The sequence below is a fragment of the Vanessa cardui genome, chromosome 30, assembly GCF_905220365.1.
Source record: "Vanessa cardui chromosome 30, ilVanCard2.1, whole genome shotgun sequence".
Classification (NCBI taxonomy): Eukaryota; Metazoa; Arthropoda; class Insecta; order Lepidoptera; family Nymphalidae; genus Vanessa; species Vanessa cardui.
Genome location: NC_061152.1, coordinates 3106179 through 3121957, shown reverse-complemented (window position 1 = coordinate 3121957; position 15779 = coordinate 3106179). Strand labels below are relative to the sequence as shown.

The 15779-nt window shown below is 34.6% G+C and overlaps 2 protein-coding genes across 2 annotated transcripts in view; one reads left to right on the top strand and one right to left on the bottom strand.

The window, feature by feature from the left end:
• LOC124542321 (putative leucine-rich repeat-containing protein DDB_G0290503) overlaps positions 1 to 10473 on the top strand; it is a 55170-nt gene extending 44697 nt beyond the window's left edge. The window contains exons 5-9 of the mRNA XM_047120286.1: positions 2349 to 2482; positions 6050 to 6185; positions 6945 to 7051; positions 8636 to 8769; positions 9478 to 10473. Coding sequence (XP_046976242.1) covers positions 2349 to 2482; positions 6050 to 6185; positions 6945 to 7051; positions 8636 to 8769; positions 9478 to 9577 — 611 coding nt within the window. The 3' untranslated portion in view covers positions 9578 to 10473. The remainder of the gene's footprint in view (positions 1 to 2348; positions 2483 to 6049; positions 6186 to 6944; positions 7052 to 8635; positions 8770 to 9477) is intronic.
• Positions 10474 to 10727: 254 nt separating this feature from the next.
• On the bottom strand, positions 10728 to 13928 carry LOC124542320. The gene is made up of 2 exons (XM_047120285.1): positions 13621 to 13928; positions 10728 to 13386 (listed from the first exon to the last, which is right to left on the bottom strand). Exon 2 carries the CDS (start codon positions 13372 to 13374, stop codon positions 11218 to 11220), a length of 2157 nt encoding a protein of 718 aa, XP_046976241.1. The 5' UTR covers positions 13375 to 13386; positions 13621 to 13928; the 3' UTR covers positions 10728 to 11217.
• Between the last annotated feature and the right edge of the window lie 1851 nt (positions 13929 to 15779).

Genomic DNA, 15779 nt, shown 5'->3' with positions numbered 1-15779 from the left:
TTATATATAAAATAGATGTCGCTTTCGACATTTAATAATCGTGGTCTACGGTGTATGAAAAAGAACCGTTGAATTAGACTTAGCGGGATATTTTTCCCAGAACCGTGTTTTCTATAATAAATTGTTTATATTTGAAACGGCCTGGTATCGCTTCATTACCAAAACGGCCTATCGTTTATGGAGCGGTTAACGTTATAGTAACCTTTTGCACACAGACGACTTAATAATGGAAGTTTTATTTTAATATATATATGTAACGAGCTACCCCGACTTCGCACGGTTGTAATACTGATATTAAATATACTACAGAATTTATTTATTTACGATATCACATTAGAAACTTCTAAAATTATCAGTGTTTCTTTACTATGTTGTCCGTGTGTTATATACAAAAACTTTCCTCTCGAATCGCTCTATATATTAAAAAAAACCGCATCAAAATTCGTTGCGTAGTTTTAAAGATTTTAGCGTACATAGGGATATAGGGATAGAGAAAGCGACTTTGTTTTATACTGTAGTGTAACAAGCGGCCCGGCTTCGCGCGTCTGCAATTCTGATACTAAATATACTACAGAATGTCTTACAACATTCACAGTTTTTCTGTCATTAGACAAACAAACCGCTTCGTCTTTAGAAACTCAAATTATCTGTGTTTCTTTACTATATTGTGCATATTTAAACCTTCCTCTTGAATCACTCTATCTATTAAAAAATACCGCATCAAAATCCGTTGCGTAATTTTAAAGATCTGAGCATACATAGGTACAGACAGCGGTAGGCGACTTTGTTTTGTGTTATGTAATGATAATACTAATTGTTTAATTAACCGTTTTAATAGATTCGAGAGGAAGGTTTTTGTATATAATACATATATAATATAGTAAAGAAACGCTGATAATTTTAGAAGTTTCTAATGTGATATCGTAAATAAACAAATTCTGTAGTATATTCAGTATCAGTATTGCAGTACAAAGCCGTAAGTAATATAAAAAATAATGTTGCCATTTCTATGACATTGTTAAGTCTGTGTACGCAAAGATCACGACATTTCGTCACGCATGGATTCATAGATCTGTAACAGTTAAGTGCGATTCGTTAAACTTCAAATCATTTTATTAACTTAGTGTAACAATTATTATGAATTTATATTTTGATTCGATTGTGTAACATTTAATTTGTCGATTCTCTTAGATAATCATTATTTAACTATGTTTGAATTCCGAAATGTCCCAGTGGTGAGAACGCGTGCATCTTAACCGATGATTGCGGGTTCTTAAGGCAAGCACTGAATTTCCATGTGCTTAATTTGTGTTTATAATTCATCTCGTGCTCAGCGGTGAAGGAAACCAACGTGAGGATACCTGCATGTCTGAATTTCAAAGACATTCTGCCACATTTGAATCCACCAACCCGCGTTGGAACAGCGTGTTGGAATATGTTCCAAACCCTCTCCTTAATGGGAAAGGAGGCCTTAGCCCAGCTGTGGGAAATTTACAGGCATAGATTTATACTTTTGTTGCGTTTTTTGCTCATAGGTTATAATTGAGTTTAGGTAGACAACGGCATTATAGACGGCCTCTACCACGGCGATGTAGAATATGCCCCTAACCTCCTCAATGGGAGAGGAAGTCTTTACCCAGCAGTGGGAAGTTCACTGTTTTTATTGCATTATTAATATTTAATGTACATTCCGAGTAAGAAAACCTTCGTCAGATTTCAAATTCCTTTATCAAGTTGTAAACTCTTAGTACCTTTTGTAACTAAAGCAATAAACTGACAACTGCATATACAATTAAACTTACATAGTTACAACTTGGTTCAAAATAGTGCAACATCTTCGGACTACGTCTAGTTTTATATCGACATGAAATCTTAATGGCGTAATTAGTCATAGATGTGATATCTTCTACTGAATTGTCAAAATATGTCTGTCAGTGTCATATATTCTCGATCGGTAACAGATTATCGCTCACACACACACGAAAATAGATCTTAAGGTGACGAACCTTTTCTTACCCCGACTGTACTATATGACGTTTATAACGTAGTAATAATAAATAATAATAGGTAATATATATGAGACAACATCACATACATTACTCTGGTCCCAATGTAAGTAGCTGAAGCACTTGTGTTATGGAAAATCAGAAGTAACGACGGTACCACAAACACCCAGAACTAGACAACATAGTTAATGGTAATCTACATCGACTCGGCCGTACGAACCCGGGACCTCAGAGCGGCGTACCCATGAAAACCGATGTACACACCACTCGACCATGGAGGTTGTCATGGAGTAGGAATTTTCAAAGTTGCGTTAATTATATGTTTAATTATTTGTTTTCCAGGTTTAAGTCTCCTCAAATCAGCTGTGCTGAGATGCTACACGCGGCCTCTCTTAACGAGATACTTAGTGCAGTGCATTCGAACAGTAACACGCAGCGCGGCTTACAAACCAGCAAACGACTTCGTGTTCTCTGAGGTGAGCTGATCTGGATTCATTAAATTGTTGGTAGGGCTTTGTGCAAGCCTGTTTGGATAGGTACTCATCAGATATTCTACCAAACAACAGTACTCTGTATTGTTGTGTTCCGGTTTGAAGGGTGAGTGTAACTACAGGCAAAAGGGACATAACATCTTAGTTTTTATATTTGGTGGCGCATTGACGATGTAAGATGATGTAATAGTTAATATTTCTTACAGCGTCATTGTCTATGGGTGATGGAGACCACTTACCGTCAGGTGGCCCTATATGCCCTATATGCTCGTCCGCCAAACTAAAAGTCGTATCGTACTATAGTTGAGTGTAATAGTGCACTATAAATAGGGATACAGTAATCACAAATGTAGTGCATAATACAGCTGTATGAGTAAATCGGATGGAATCTGTTTATCTAATCTGTGGTTCATACACTGAAATAAACTTTACTGTTTATTATTTAAATTATTATATAAATTCCAAAGAATGCAGCCGAAACTTTGTTTCTGAGAAATCTTCGAACATTCTCACAAATTTATACGTCTGGCAATTTAGCTATGGTACTGCACAGATTAGAAAATGACGGTCTGATGGTACGTGGTCACCACAGCTGACTGTCATTGTCACTGTGGAATATACATCTCGTATTCAATGGGTCAATCTTGTGAACTAAGATTTTATATCCATTGTGCCTTATTAGAGCTATCTCATAGAGACATTTTTATCTTTGCCGTTTCGTAAATTCAAATCGTTTGTAAAAAATACATTGGTAGAAAAAGCATATTATTCGATACAAGATTTTATAGATGATAAAAAAGCGTGGAGTTAATACCTGTTGACTTCCAAGCTGGATATTAATTTAAATAATTGTATTTAATTAAATTGACTTTGTATTTTTTAAATGTTAAAAAAGAGTAACTACTAAGTTTCTTGCCGGTTCTTCTCGGTAGAATCTACTTTCCGAACCGGTGGTAGCTTCACTTAATTGTAAAATGACGATTCAAAAGTGTTTGTGAAAGCCTACTTGAATAAAGTTTATTTTCATTTTGATTTTTTTAATTTTAAACAATGTCATAAGGCATTGGGTCTTACAAAATGACTTAAAAAGAATTAGGTCTTTAATAATGTAAACTGGCTATATAGGTTTCTTCCTTTTCGTTTGACACAGTTTACTTGTATTCTAGAATGATCTTGAATAAGTTATTATAGTAAATGAGATGTGATGGCCCAGTGGTTAGAACGCGTGCATCTTAACCGATGATTGCCGTCAAACCCAGGCAAGCACTACTATATATATGTGCTTCATTTGTCTTTATAATAACTCATCTCGAGCTCGGCGGTGAAGGAAAACATCGTGAGGAATTTCATCGAAATTCTGCCACATGTGCATTTCATCAGGCCTTATCCCAGCTGTGGGAAATTTACAAGCTAAAATGCTGAAATTTACAATAAAATCCTTTGACTTCGTTACATTGCTTGTATTTTCAACATTAACCTATTTGACAGTGCCTGTTTGACAGTAGAATTCGATGGTAGTGGTCACCACAAAGGCTTACAACATCCTACCACCCTAACAACATTACAGACCCATCTAGGTACTTAAGATACTTCCCAGTACAGAGAGTTTAAATTAAAAAGAAAAAAAAAACTATAATGGCGGGCTGTCAAATCTGACATTTCAATTCGTACGGCTTGCTATAATTAAACTATCAATTGTTTTAACGTAAATGCAATTAAAATGTCATCAACTCTATAATTATGCAATATAGTAAGAAATACGCCAGTACAGTTTTTTTATATTTCTGAAGTTCAAATATCCAATTTAACAAAAATCTCGTATTGTCGTTCCATGCGCGACTATATTTTGTTTTCTTTTATGATCCGTTTACGCGGGAAAGCATCTTGTATTATTTTTTACAGCCATGCAAATGACGTACTAAAATCTATACTTTTAAATCGACTTCAAAAAGGAGGAGGTTATCAATTCGTCTGTATTTTTTTAACTGGTATTGTTGCTTGATAGATATACTGTAGGTTTTCTTGGCTGACACCGGCTCCAAATATAACAATAACTATAACTACGTTATATAATCGTAAATCGACTTTTAAGTAGTCTAATATTTTTCATTTCATTTTACTTAGGAGGACTCTAAAAATACGCAATTATTTTTATTACTCTTTAGTGCATATTTATTTGTTTTAAAATAGTGTTTTGTTTGAAGTTGTTTTTTATTTTGTTAAATTTATATGAAATCGGATACACTAACAAAATATGAGTTTATTCAATATATAACTATAATATTAGTGTAACTGTATAAATAAGTATTTAGTATGACATTTCCCGTGGAATTTATATGTCTAATATATTTCTCGCTGGGTGAAGGAAATCATTGAGAATTCTTGAATCGATTCTAGTAACAATTTGTTGATGTATCGATATCGAATCGATACGAAATCGTCTTTTCCTGCTGACATAATCCAGATATCGACAAGATTAGATTTTATATAAACGAGATCATATCTTAACCCATATGTAAATATAGGGCAACTGTGTTTGTTTTTTTTTATGGTATAGGTTGGCGGACGAGCATATAGGCCACCTGATGGTAAGTAGTCACTATCACCCATAGACAATGACGCTGAGAGAAATATTAACTATTCCTTACATCGTCAATGTGCCACCAACCTTGGGAACTAAGATGTTATGTCCCTTGTGCCTGTAGTTACACTGGCTCACTCACCCTTCAAACCGGAACACAACAATACTGTTGTTTGGCGGTAGAATAACTGATGAGTGGGTGGTACCTACCTCCAAGTATATAAATATAGGGCAACTGTGTTTGTGTTATATGTGCTGCGAGATGGGTCAGTGGTTAGATCGTACATCTTAACCGGTGATTGCGGGTTCAAATCCAGTTAACACCACTGAATATTCATGTGCATAATTTAATGGCGATATTATTAGTTGAAACAGCTGATCTTTAATACTTCAATAGGGTTCCGTACGTAAAGAGTCCGTATTACTAAGACGCCGCTGTATGTCCGTCCGTTTGTCATCAGGCTGTATCTCGTGAAACATGATAGTTAGACAGTTAAAATGTTCACCGAATATGTACATATATAATCTGTTGCCGTTTTAAAGACAGATTAAATATGTAAAGGGGCTTCCATACAACATCAACAACAAAAACAGCCTGTAAATTCCCACTGTTGGGCTAAAGGCCTCCTCTTTCTTTGAGGAGAAGGTTTGGAACATATTCCACCACGCTGTTCCAATGCGGATTTCAAATTTGTCACATGCAGGTTTCCTCACGATGTTTTCCTTCACTGCTGAGCACGAGATGAATTACAAAGACAAATTAAGCACATGAATCAGCCGTGCTTGCCTGGATGTTAACCCGCAATCATCGGTTAAGATGCACTCGTTCTAACCACTGGGCCATCTCGACTTCCATACAAGAAACGTGATTTTTTTTCTGTCTCTCTCTTCTCTCACACTTGGCTAATTGTATTATACTTTGTAATAATAAATTTATAGAAATACAGCTATAAATCGATTATATTTTCCAGGTGGATGCCCTGGGGGATAGTTTGGTGACGGCGTGCGCACGCGCAGGCGACGAGTGCGCGCACGTGCTCGCCGAGCTCGTGCGCCGCGAGGACGGTGACCAGCCGCTGTTCAACGTGCACCAAGCCAACACGGATGGTCAGTGAACACACCATTACATGTTCATATACTATAGGACTTCGAATATAATCTATACATATAATAAAATTGGAGTGTCTGTTTGTATTATTAAAATAGCCCATTTTTACTCAATGCACATGTATGTATGTGTACACGGTGCATATTGGAATATGTACCGTGTATACATAAATAACATTTTTTTTACAATTTTTGTCCGTCTGTCCGTTTGTTCCGGCTAATCTCTGGAACGGCCGGACCGATTTTGACATTATTTTCTGGATATACCAAATAAGTAATGATATGACAGTGGTTAGAAAGTGTGTATTTTAACCAATGATTGCGGCTTCAAAGCCAGACAAGCCCTGCTGAATATTCATGTGCTTAATTTGTATTATAATTCATCTCGTGCTCGGTGAAGAAAAACATCGTGAACAAACGTTTATGTGTCTAATTTCATAAAAATTCTGCCATATATGTTTTCCACCAACCCGCATTGTAACAGCGTGTTGGAATATGTTCCAAATCTCCTCAAAGGAATAGGAGGCCTTAGCCCAGCAGTGGGATATTTACAGACTGTTTTATTGATTTTTAGATGTTTCTCCATATTGAAACACATCGCTAACATGTGTAAAAGTAAAGTAAAGTACCAACCTGTAAGGCCTCCCCTCCCATTAAGGAGAGGAGGCGTATACATATTATCCATGCGTAATCACACAGATAATATATATTCGTGTCTAAATGTATCGAAGTAAGTTAACCTGTGTGTTCCTGTGTCAGGCTACACGGCGCTGCACGTGTGCTGCGGCGAGCACAGCGCGCGCGCGCCGCGGGCGCACACGCTGCACGTACTGCTTAAGCACGCCGCCGCCGACCTGTGGCGCGGGGTGAGTCGCACGCACACACACACACACAAACAAACACAACACATCTATACTGTAGAACAGACGTTGGATGGTGGAGGTCTTTGAAGTTGAAGGAAGCATTAATATTAGTAGGTCTCAAGCGAGCGACACACACACACACACTACACGACATAGGACATCTACACTGTAGAACAGACGTTGGGTGGTGAAGGACTGAAGTTGAAGGAAGCAATAACACATACTAGTAGGTCTCAAGCGACACACACACACACACACACACGACATAGGACATCTATACCATAGAACAGACGTTGGATGGTGGAGGTCTTTGAAGTTGAAGGAAGCATTAATACTAGTAGGTCTCAAGCGACACACACACGCACACACAACACACACACACGCACAACAATACGACATAGGACATCTACACCGTAGAACAGACGTTGGATGGTTTAGGTCTTTGAAGTTGAAGGGAGCATTAATACTAGTAGGTCTCAAGCGACACACACACGCACACACAACACACACACACGCACAACAACTCGACATAGGACATCTACACCGTAGAACAGACGTTGGATGGTTTAGGTCTTTGAAGTTGAAGGGAGCATTAATACTAGTAGGTCTCAAGCGACACACACACGCACACACAACACACACACACGCACAACAACTCGACATAGGACATCTACACCGTAGAACAGACGTTGGATGGTTTAGGTCTTTGAAGTTGAAGGGAGCATTAATACTAGTAGGTCTCAAGCGACACACACAGCACACACAAAACGACATAGGAAATCTACACTGTAGAACAGACGTTGGATGGTGAAGGTCTTTGAAGATGAAGGAAGCAATAATACATACTAGTAGGTCTCAAGCGACACACACACACATACTTAGCTGCTTCTAACACGATGACATCTATGAAGTTTCGGATTATAGAACAAAATGTACTAGATATTTCATCGAAACTTTTTTCCGCTTTTTAAACTTAATTGTTAAGTCGTAATTTCAATCAAGAAACTTGTATAATTTTCTGTACATCTTGCTGAAGCCCTTCAAAATGAGACCATATTAGCTATTAACACATAAAATATACAAAATATGTAATTAATTACCGTTTGAGAATAATCAAATGTCAATGAAAATTTTGAAAAAAGAATCATGTGTGACTGATGATGGTAACAGAAAGAGATAGAGAGAAAGAAAGGGACGAAAATATCGCCTGCCTGTTCACTCTACTGATCCAAAAATAATTCCAAAAAACATGTATATTTTAAAAGTAATTAATATTTATTTTTTTATGCTACCTGATGATAAGTGGTCACCACCCACTCCCGCCGCCCATAGACAATAGCGCTGTGAAAAATATTAACCATTTCTTACACCAATACGCCACTAATCTTGGGAACTAAGATGTTATGTCCCTTGTGCCTGTAGTTACTCACTCACCCTTCAAACCGGAACACAACAATACTGACTGTTGTTTGGCGTTAGAATATCTGATGGTACCTACACAGACGGGTTTCACAAACCCATACCACCAAGTAAAATATATTTAATGTCTATAAGAACTAAAGTCTAATCTAAATTCATTAATTACAGGATATAAAAGGCGGCGACACACCGCTCCACCTGGCGGTCAACTCCGCGAACTGCGACCTCACCATCATCATGATACTGTTCCAACACATCGACAGGAAGGAATGGAGGAAACTCGCCCATGTCCAGAATCGAAGGTAAGGACTAGACCATAAGTGCGAACAACCTTCGTGGTCGAGTGGTGTGTACACCGGTTTTCATAAGTCAATGTAGATTATCATTAGTTGTCTATGTTATCTTGGGTCTGGGTGTTTGTACCGTCGATACTTCTGATCTTCCACAACACAAGTGCGTTAGCTACTTACATTGGGATCAGAGTAATGTGATGTTGTCTCATATTTAAAAAAAAAAAAGTATACCGTATAAGTAGCGGTACATTGTTGGGAGATGGTGAGCCAGTGTAATATACACAAGAATGATATCCAGTTTTCCAAGAAGTATGAGGTATTTTTTACAAAGCCGGCACCAAATTTTTGACATTTAAAATAGTGAATTTATTTTAAATTAGCGACTTACCACAGCTCACATATGCATTTATTAATAAAGAAAATTATATGTTATAACATTTATTTCGTTCAGTCGTAAGGAATAATGTACACAGCCTTAAATCAATGTTTTTTTTTAATATCGAGAATTTTTTTATATCTTATTTTCCCGCGCTTTCGCGATGTATGTCATACAAGATGACAGATGCGTTACTATATATTGTTACTATATAAAATATTAATCTCATAATGAACAGTATGCTATTATAAATATGTGTAAACTTTATTTATAGTATATTATTATATTATTAGTATAGCTAATGATTTCCACTAGATTTATAAAAAATAATAATTTTTCAGCTCCGTTAATCCCTTGGAATACGCCCGTTCAGCAATGAAGTCTACATCGCGGCAAAACTATCCAGTTGAAGTCCTAGATTTCCTCAAGAAATGCCGTTAAAATTGACTTTATAACGATAAATATAAAATAAATTTTGTTACAAAACTAAACTGTGTTTTTTCATAAACGATAAGTAATTTAGAAATAAGGAAATGTCAAAATAATTATGGCGTTTATGACATTCGAATTTAAGCAAAATGGCGCGCTGTCACTTTAGCATCGGCAAAACTCGTAAAACCGATCACACCCGAGTTGAGTACGCTATCCCAAATTATCAATATTTACTTCTCATGTGAATATGATCTTTACACAAACGCAATAACTTGTAATATCATGTGACCTAATATATTCGTCAATTCGACGCGTCGCTTTACACGCACTCGCTGTCTCGGGTCGAACTGACGCGGGAATCTATAGCGACGAATAGCGTCGAGTGGCGCGATAGGGAGCTGTTTCTATTGGTTGTGTGAATCAGAAATCGGTTTTATTGAATTTGCCGATGCTACATCTAAGTTGTTTCGTACTATATCATTAACAAATGTAGATTTTACTTTCCTACAGATAAGATATTTTAGTTTTTCTATTATGGCGATGTCTTTGTTATAGTTTTTAATTATTAGTGCTAAGATTTATAATTACTTTTTTAATTGTGTTGTGATTATTTAAAAAATAACTTGATTTTTTTTAATTATGCAGACAGGTAAATTGGATATAAATCCTTAAATTGCAACTTTTTTCTTAATTGTATAATTATTAAAAACACAGCCGTGTGTGCTATGATTTAAATATATTATAAGAAATATATATAATAAGTTTAAATATATATATAAGTTTAGTTAATAACTTAGTGTAGCGGTAAAAATAATTTACATATTAAATTATATTGAAAATTCGACATTAATTTGATCTCCGTAGTTTTGTTTTGATCTGATACATAATGTATTATTTTTGTATATCGTCGATGCGCGTGCAATACCGCGAAAGAGCAGTTTGTTAATACCGCGTAACTGCTTTTGTACGATTTTACAGGAGGCGAAAAAAACTGGATATCTTAGTCATTTGCCTATATTTTACTGACTAAACTAAGTAGTAATTTTTTCGTGACTTACTCTGTAAAAAAATGACGTAAATTCAACCATAACTTGTTTAGATTCCGCGAAAAGTCACTTACGCGGTTTTGTAGCACTAAATATCAGAAAAATCTATTTATTATTAGCAAATACGCGGAGTTGAAATAAAAAATTTTATTGAAAGAATTAATTTATTACGACAAAATAACAAAAATAACTTCAAAAATATAAGTTTAGACTTCTTAAAAAAACTTATCTGATAAACAATTATTTTTACTACTTAAGTATATAATATCCATAATCAAATTATAAAGAAACCTTTTTTTATTATTATGTTCCAGAGTGAGATCGGTCCCTTCTCATGAAAATACAATACCCATTTTTACTATATATCCAAAAATCACTATCTTTGGAATGTCAAATCAATATTCTTTCTTAAAATTACAGCATAATTTTAAGTCAATACTTATTTTTTGAGATCTACTTAAACATCACTTTTTTGCCATTGCACTTATTCTTATCAACGCTAACTATTATACTTACACACTATAACAAAAATAAAGTAACAAAATAATCTGAAACTCAAATTGAAACTAGTAATGAATCACAACGTTTAGGATATTAGAAACATTATTTAAAAGGCAAGTTATCATAAAAGTTATGACAGTCTCTTGGTATGACACTCTTGAGCTCCTGCAGATGATGGTACTTTGTGGTGGTTATTGGTTGTCTAGATTGATAAAGTGAAGGCACACTATCTATTGAAAGTATTTTCTTTGGTCTTCTAGGCAAAGGCGTAAAGTTATGTGAGAAGTGGAGCTTATAGTCTATTGTACCATTTGGATTATACCTGAGTGCTCTTATGTCAACGACACAGTGATCACCCGCCCCACGACCAGGCCTGATTGATTCGTAAATCAGATAGTCTTTAAGACCGAAGTCTTTAAAAAAAGTAAAATCTGGTGTAATAACTTCATAAGGACTTGGTACTTTCCTTGCCTCTTTCGTAATAGTCGCATATTGAGAGGGTAAAAACACTTCTCTATTTTTCAATTTTCTCTCAATCACAGAGTGAACTGAGTCCACTTCCATCTGCGTGTGGCCTTTCTCCAAGTATTTCTGAGTTATCACTATGTTCTTGGCCATAGCTAAACGCAATAATGCATTCGATACAATATTGTTTCTATTTTGGGCGGTACAGCCATCTGTAAATATTACGACATCCTTGGGATCATCATCTATTAATTTTGTCAAATAGTCCACAAATAATGTAGCATAGGTAGTCGATTTTAAGTCGCATACCGTTTCGTCGAACCAGTAACACGTGACTCTATTATTCCCCAGGTTGTAGACTGTAAAGTTATGCACGGCTAGTTTTGTTTTAAAATATAGGGCACTGGCATTGAGGCAAGGACACAGTTTTACAGCCTGAAGATCTGCTGTTATTGCATGTATATTTCCTTTCTGTGCTGCTTCTTTGTCAGAACTTTTTTCAGCTCTGGCTAAGTCTTTTAGTTCAATATGTTTGGTATACTGCGCATCTGATATATTGCCTGCTTTGTGAGCGCAACACTGGTCGCATGCATCTTTTTTTGGTTGAAATATTGCGATATTCTCTTCAAATAAAGCACCTTCAAATACCTTTCTTGAAGCCACCGGTTCATTTCTTGAAACTGAGTAATCTACATAAAGACGATACAATTGCGACTTTGACTGTATGATGGGCTCCAAATATAATTTCGAGGAAGATTGTCTACAATAATGAGACGGCAGCTTCGGTAGAGCAATCAAATATTTTTTAGCTAAATCTTTTTTGGGTTCTTTGACAATTACTTCTCTTTGTTCAGGTTCAAATTCACTTTTATTCATCTTCTCTCCTAGCCAGTATCTAACGGTCCATTCTTTTATACCTAATGTTTCCAGAAATGTTTTTTGGCAAACTCTTTCCTTTTTATCATTCACCTTTAAAAAATATTTTTTGGTATCGCTTCGCCTTGAATTTGAGCCTTTAGTTTTCCTGGTGGTAGGAATCTGATCCACCATTGAAGATACGTACATTTTCTTTTCTTGCCAACTCATTTTCCAATAGGTTTTAAAAATTTCTGACCTGACTTCTTCTGTTAATTTCGAACAATACATAGCTTTTCCACTGAAACATCGCATTGACATACATATTGGACCCATTATTCGTGCTGGTTTAGGATTATTTTGTATAAATTTAAAGCCATCTTTTTTAAATCCGATGTACTCTTCTCCTAACATTCTCTGTCGCTTATTTTTCATCCTTTTCCAATTTTTTTGATCCCCTTTGCGCTTTTTTTTGTTTGTTTTCGACTTTTCTTCTATTTCCCTTTCAGGGAACCATTCCATATTTTCTGGCGATAAAGGCTTTAAATTTGTTATATCTGAGAGGGCGACATAAGAAGGATCTGCGACAGAATCGTCAGACGAAAAATCAAGTCCGTCATTGTGCTCTACTACATTAACATTCAATTCAAGAGGAGTAATTTTATTTTCTCTTTGTGTTGGTACAGTACTTAAAAGTGTTGTAAATGTATTAAATTCGGATGTTATATCGTGATTTTGTTCTTGCTGTAATATATTATCTGACGAAGGTTTTGAATCTGATTGCAATGGTGGTTGATTGTGGTCATTATGTTTTCTTATTATTTCCTCTTTCTTTTTCAGTAAAATGTTTCGCCTTTCTAACAGATCTTTCAATGAAATCACGTCGTCGGCAACATCAGCATTTTCAAAAGGAAAACTATGATTGTCTTGATTTTCCATTATTATTTGCACCTAAAAATAATTTTAGTATGTTAGTATGTAAGTATTGTAAATTTAGTATTGTAGAATAAAATACCGCGTAGATGAAAAATTTTATCAAATCATGAAGTTTTAAAACCGCGTAATTACAAGATGGAGGTTATGTTTGCTAGAATCATTAAAATAATTAAATAATTACACGAAGCTACATTACCTAAGCTTAAACTATTGATAAACATACACGTTAAACAATAAAAACATACTTACATGGGGGTTTTCCACGGTAAAACAGTCGTAATCGGGAACACGCCCTAACCGCGTTGTAACTTCTTCGCCGGTTCGGTAAATACGCGGACTTGCTGCCAACTTCAGACGCGCTGCTGTTCCGCGGTATTGTTGCGATGTCAAAATCAAGGTTCCTTATTGGCTAATTCAAAATGTGTCTAATCCACTACAAGCCAATACGCGTTATGAATCCATTGGCGAGATATTTCAATTTTGCGCCTTTTGCTGTTACGCGGTATTAACAAACTGCTCTTCAGCGGTATTGCACGCGCATCGACGATATATAAAATTTACAACAACGAAAGTTTTCTTTATTTAAAATGTTGCCAGTTAAATTATTTATAATTCATCAGTTGGTCCAAATATATTTAAAAAGTTTTTTTTTAATTGCAGGTGAAATATAAAGTATTGTAATTTTTTTTTTATTTTTTTTCATGTGATTTTTGTTTCCACCGACATTTTCTTAGTTCTTTGGCGGTTATATGTATAGTAAGAATACACATGCAACTTTCGTTGTAAAAAATACGTTTTTCTTAAACTTTTCATTTAGAATCGTAGAGTATTTCATTATTATAATGAGCACTGGGGATGCAGAAATTATTATTAATTAATTTTAAACACAACAAACGAATCGTTTGTATTTAAATTAAGATTAGAATTAAAAATTGTAAATATTTTATACGATAATTTTTAAATTTATACGTTAGTTTTAAAAAAGATATTTTTCAAAAACATTAAAGTTTTCATTGTAATTAATTTTAATAAATGTTAATTATTGTTAATGACTAATGATAATAATAATTTTAGATTTATTTAAGTTTTTTTTTTTCTTAAAATTTTGGCGCCATTTTTTGCGTCAGTGACATTTTTTCTCTGTGGAAAGGAAATACTTTTTTTTGTTAATAAGTACATTTAGCTAGTCCCGAGTAAACAGTTAAACGTTTTATTATAAATATAAAATTAAAAATTAGGATGCAAGTTTCTTTTCCTTAGCTTACGAATTATTAAGAAAAAAAAGCATTATTTTAGTTTTCAATTGTTTCCGACCCTGATTATGTGTTATATGTATATTTTGTCACAATTTTTAAATTGAAAGTAAAATACACTTGATTTTCATTTATTTTTATTGATTTACATATTCTGTTTTATAACAATAAATATTTTGTTTATACAACGTGTTTTTTTTAATCCAAATTTTCTATTTCCGAACGTAAATTTAGCAAAAAAGGATAGGTTGCTGACTATTATTTTAAATTTAATAATAATTATTGTTTAGAAATATATTCTGTTGAATTATTAATTAAAAACGATTGTGTTTTCTTGACATAAAAATATTTTTAAATATATTCTGAATAATGATGAATAGAAACTCCTTTTACAATTTAAATAACAATAAAAATAGTTTTAACGAAACTATTACATATTAAAGATTAATTTAACTACGAAACTTATAAGAGCCGGTATTTGCGATAGAGGAGGCCTTTGAACTTTGCGTTTTAACAGCCAACTGAAAAAATAATCATAATGAAATAATATCTCAATATTTTTTCCTTAAGAATTATTTAACTGATGACATCAATTGTAGTAATTAAACTATTTTCCCTGAAAAAAAAACGGGTAACGGTATGTCATCGTAAGCCCCACACTTGGGCCCGAACCACTTGGAACCGAACCTCACTAAGAGTACGAACGTCGATGGAGAAACAATGATATACTCATAAACAGATATGTTATACCCATATACCGCGCCGGCGACAGTTTATTTTACATTTCGTTATAAGTAAAAAGGATAGCTTGATAAAAACAATAAGTAAAAGGGATAACTAGATGTTTTAATTACGCAAAACGTATTACTACATAATTATGATGTATTATAACGTACCTATTACTACGTAAAACGACTAAAGGCTAACGTCCCAATTAGGACGTTTTCTAGTCCTCACTTTTAGCGCGTTAATGACAATATCTGTTTACTAGAACATCATTGTGGAGAAAGAACCGTCACCTCGAAAGTCCGCGTAAGTCTACTAACTTACCGAACGCGGAATACCGTGCAGTAATTTCTCCTAGGTACTTTATTTCCGTAATATTTATTTACATTAAAACGAAATACTAATAGTAATAAAACTACTAACACAACA

What these genes read in the sequence shown, in the direction of transcription:
- LOC124542320 (XM_047120285.1), bottom strand. Translation starts at nt 13,374, where the DNA reads ATGGAAAATCAAGACAATCATAGTTTTCCTTTTGAAAATGCTGATGTT.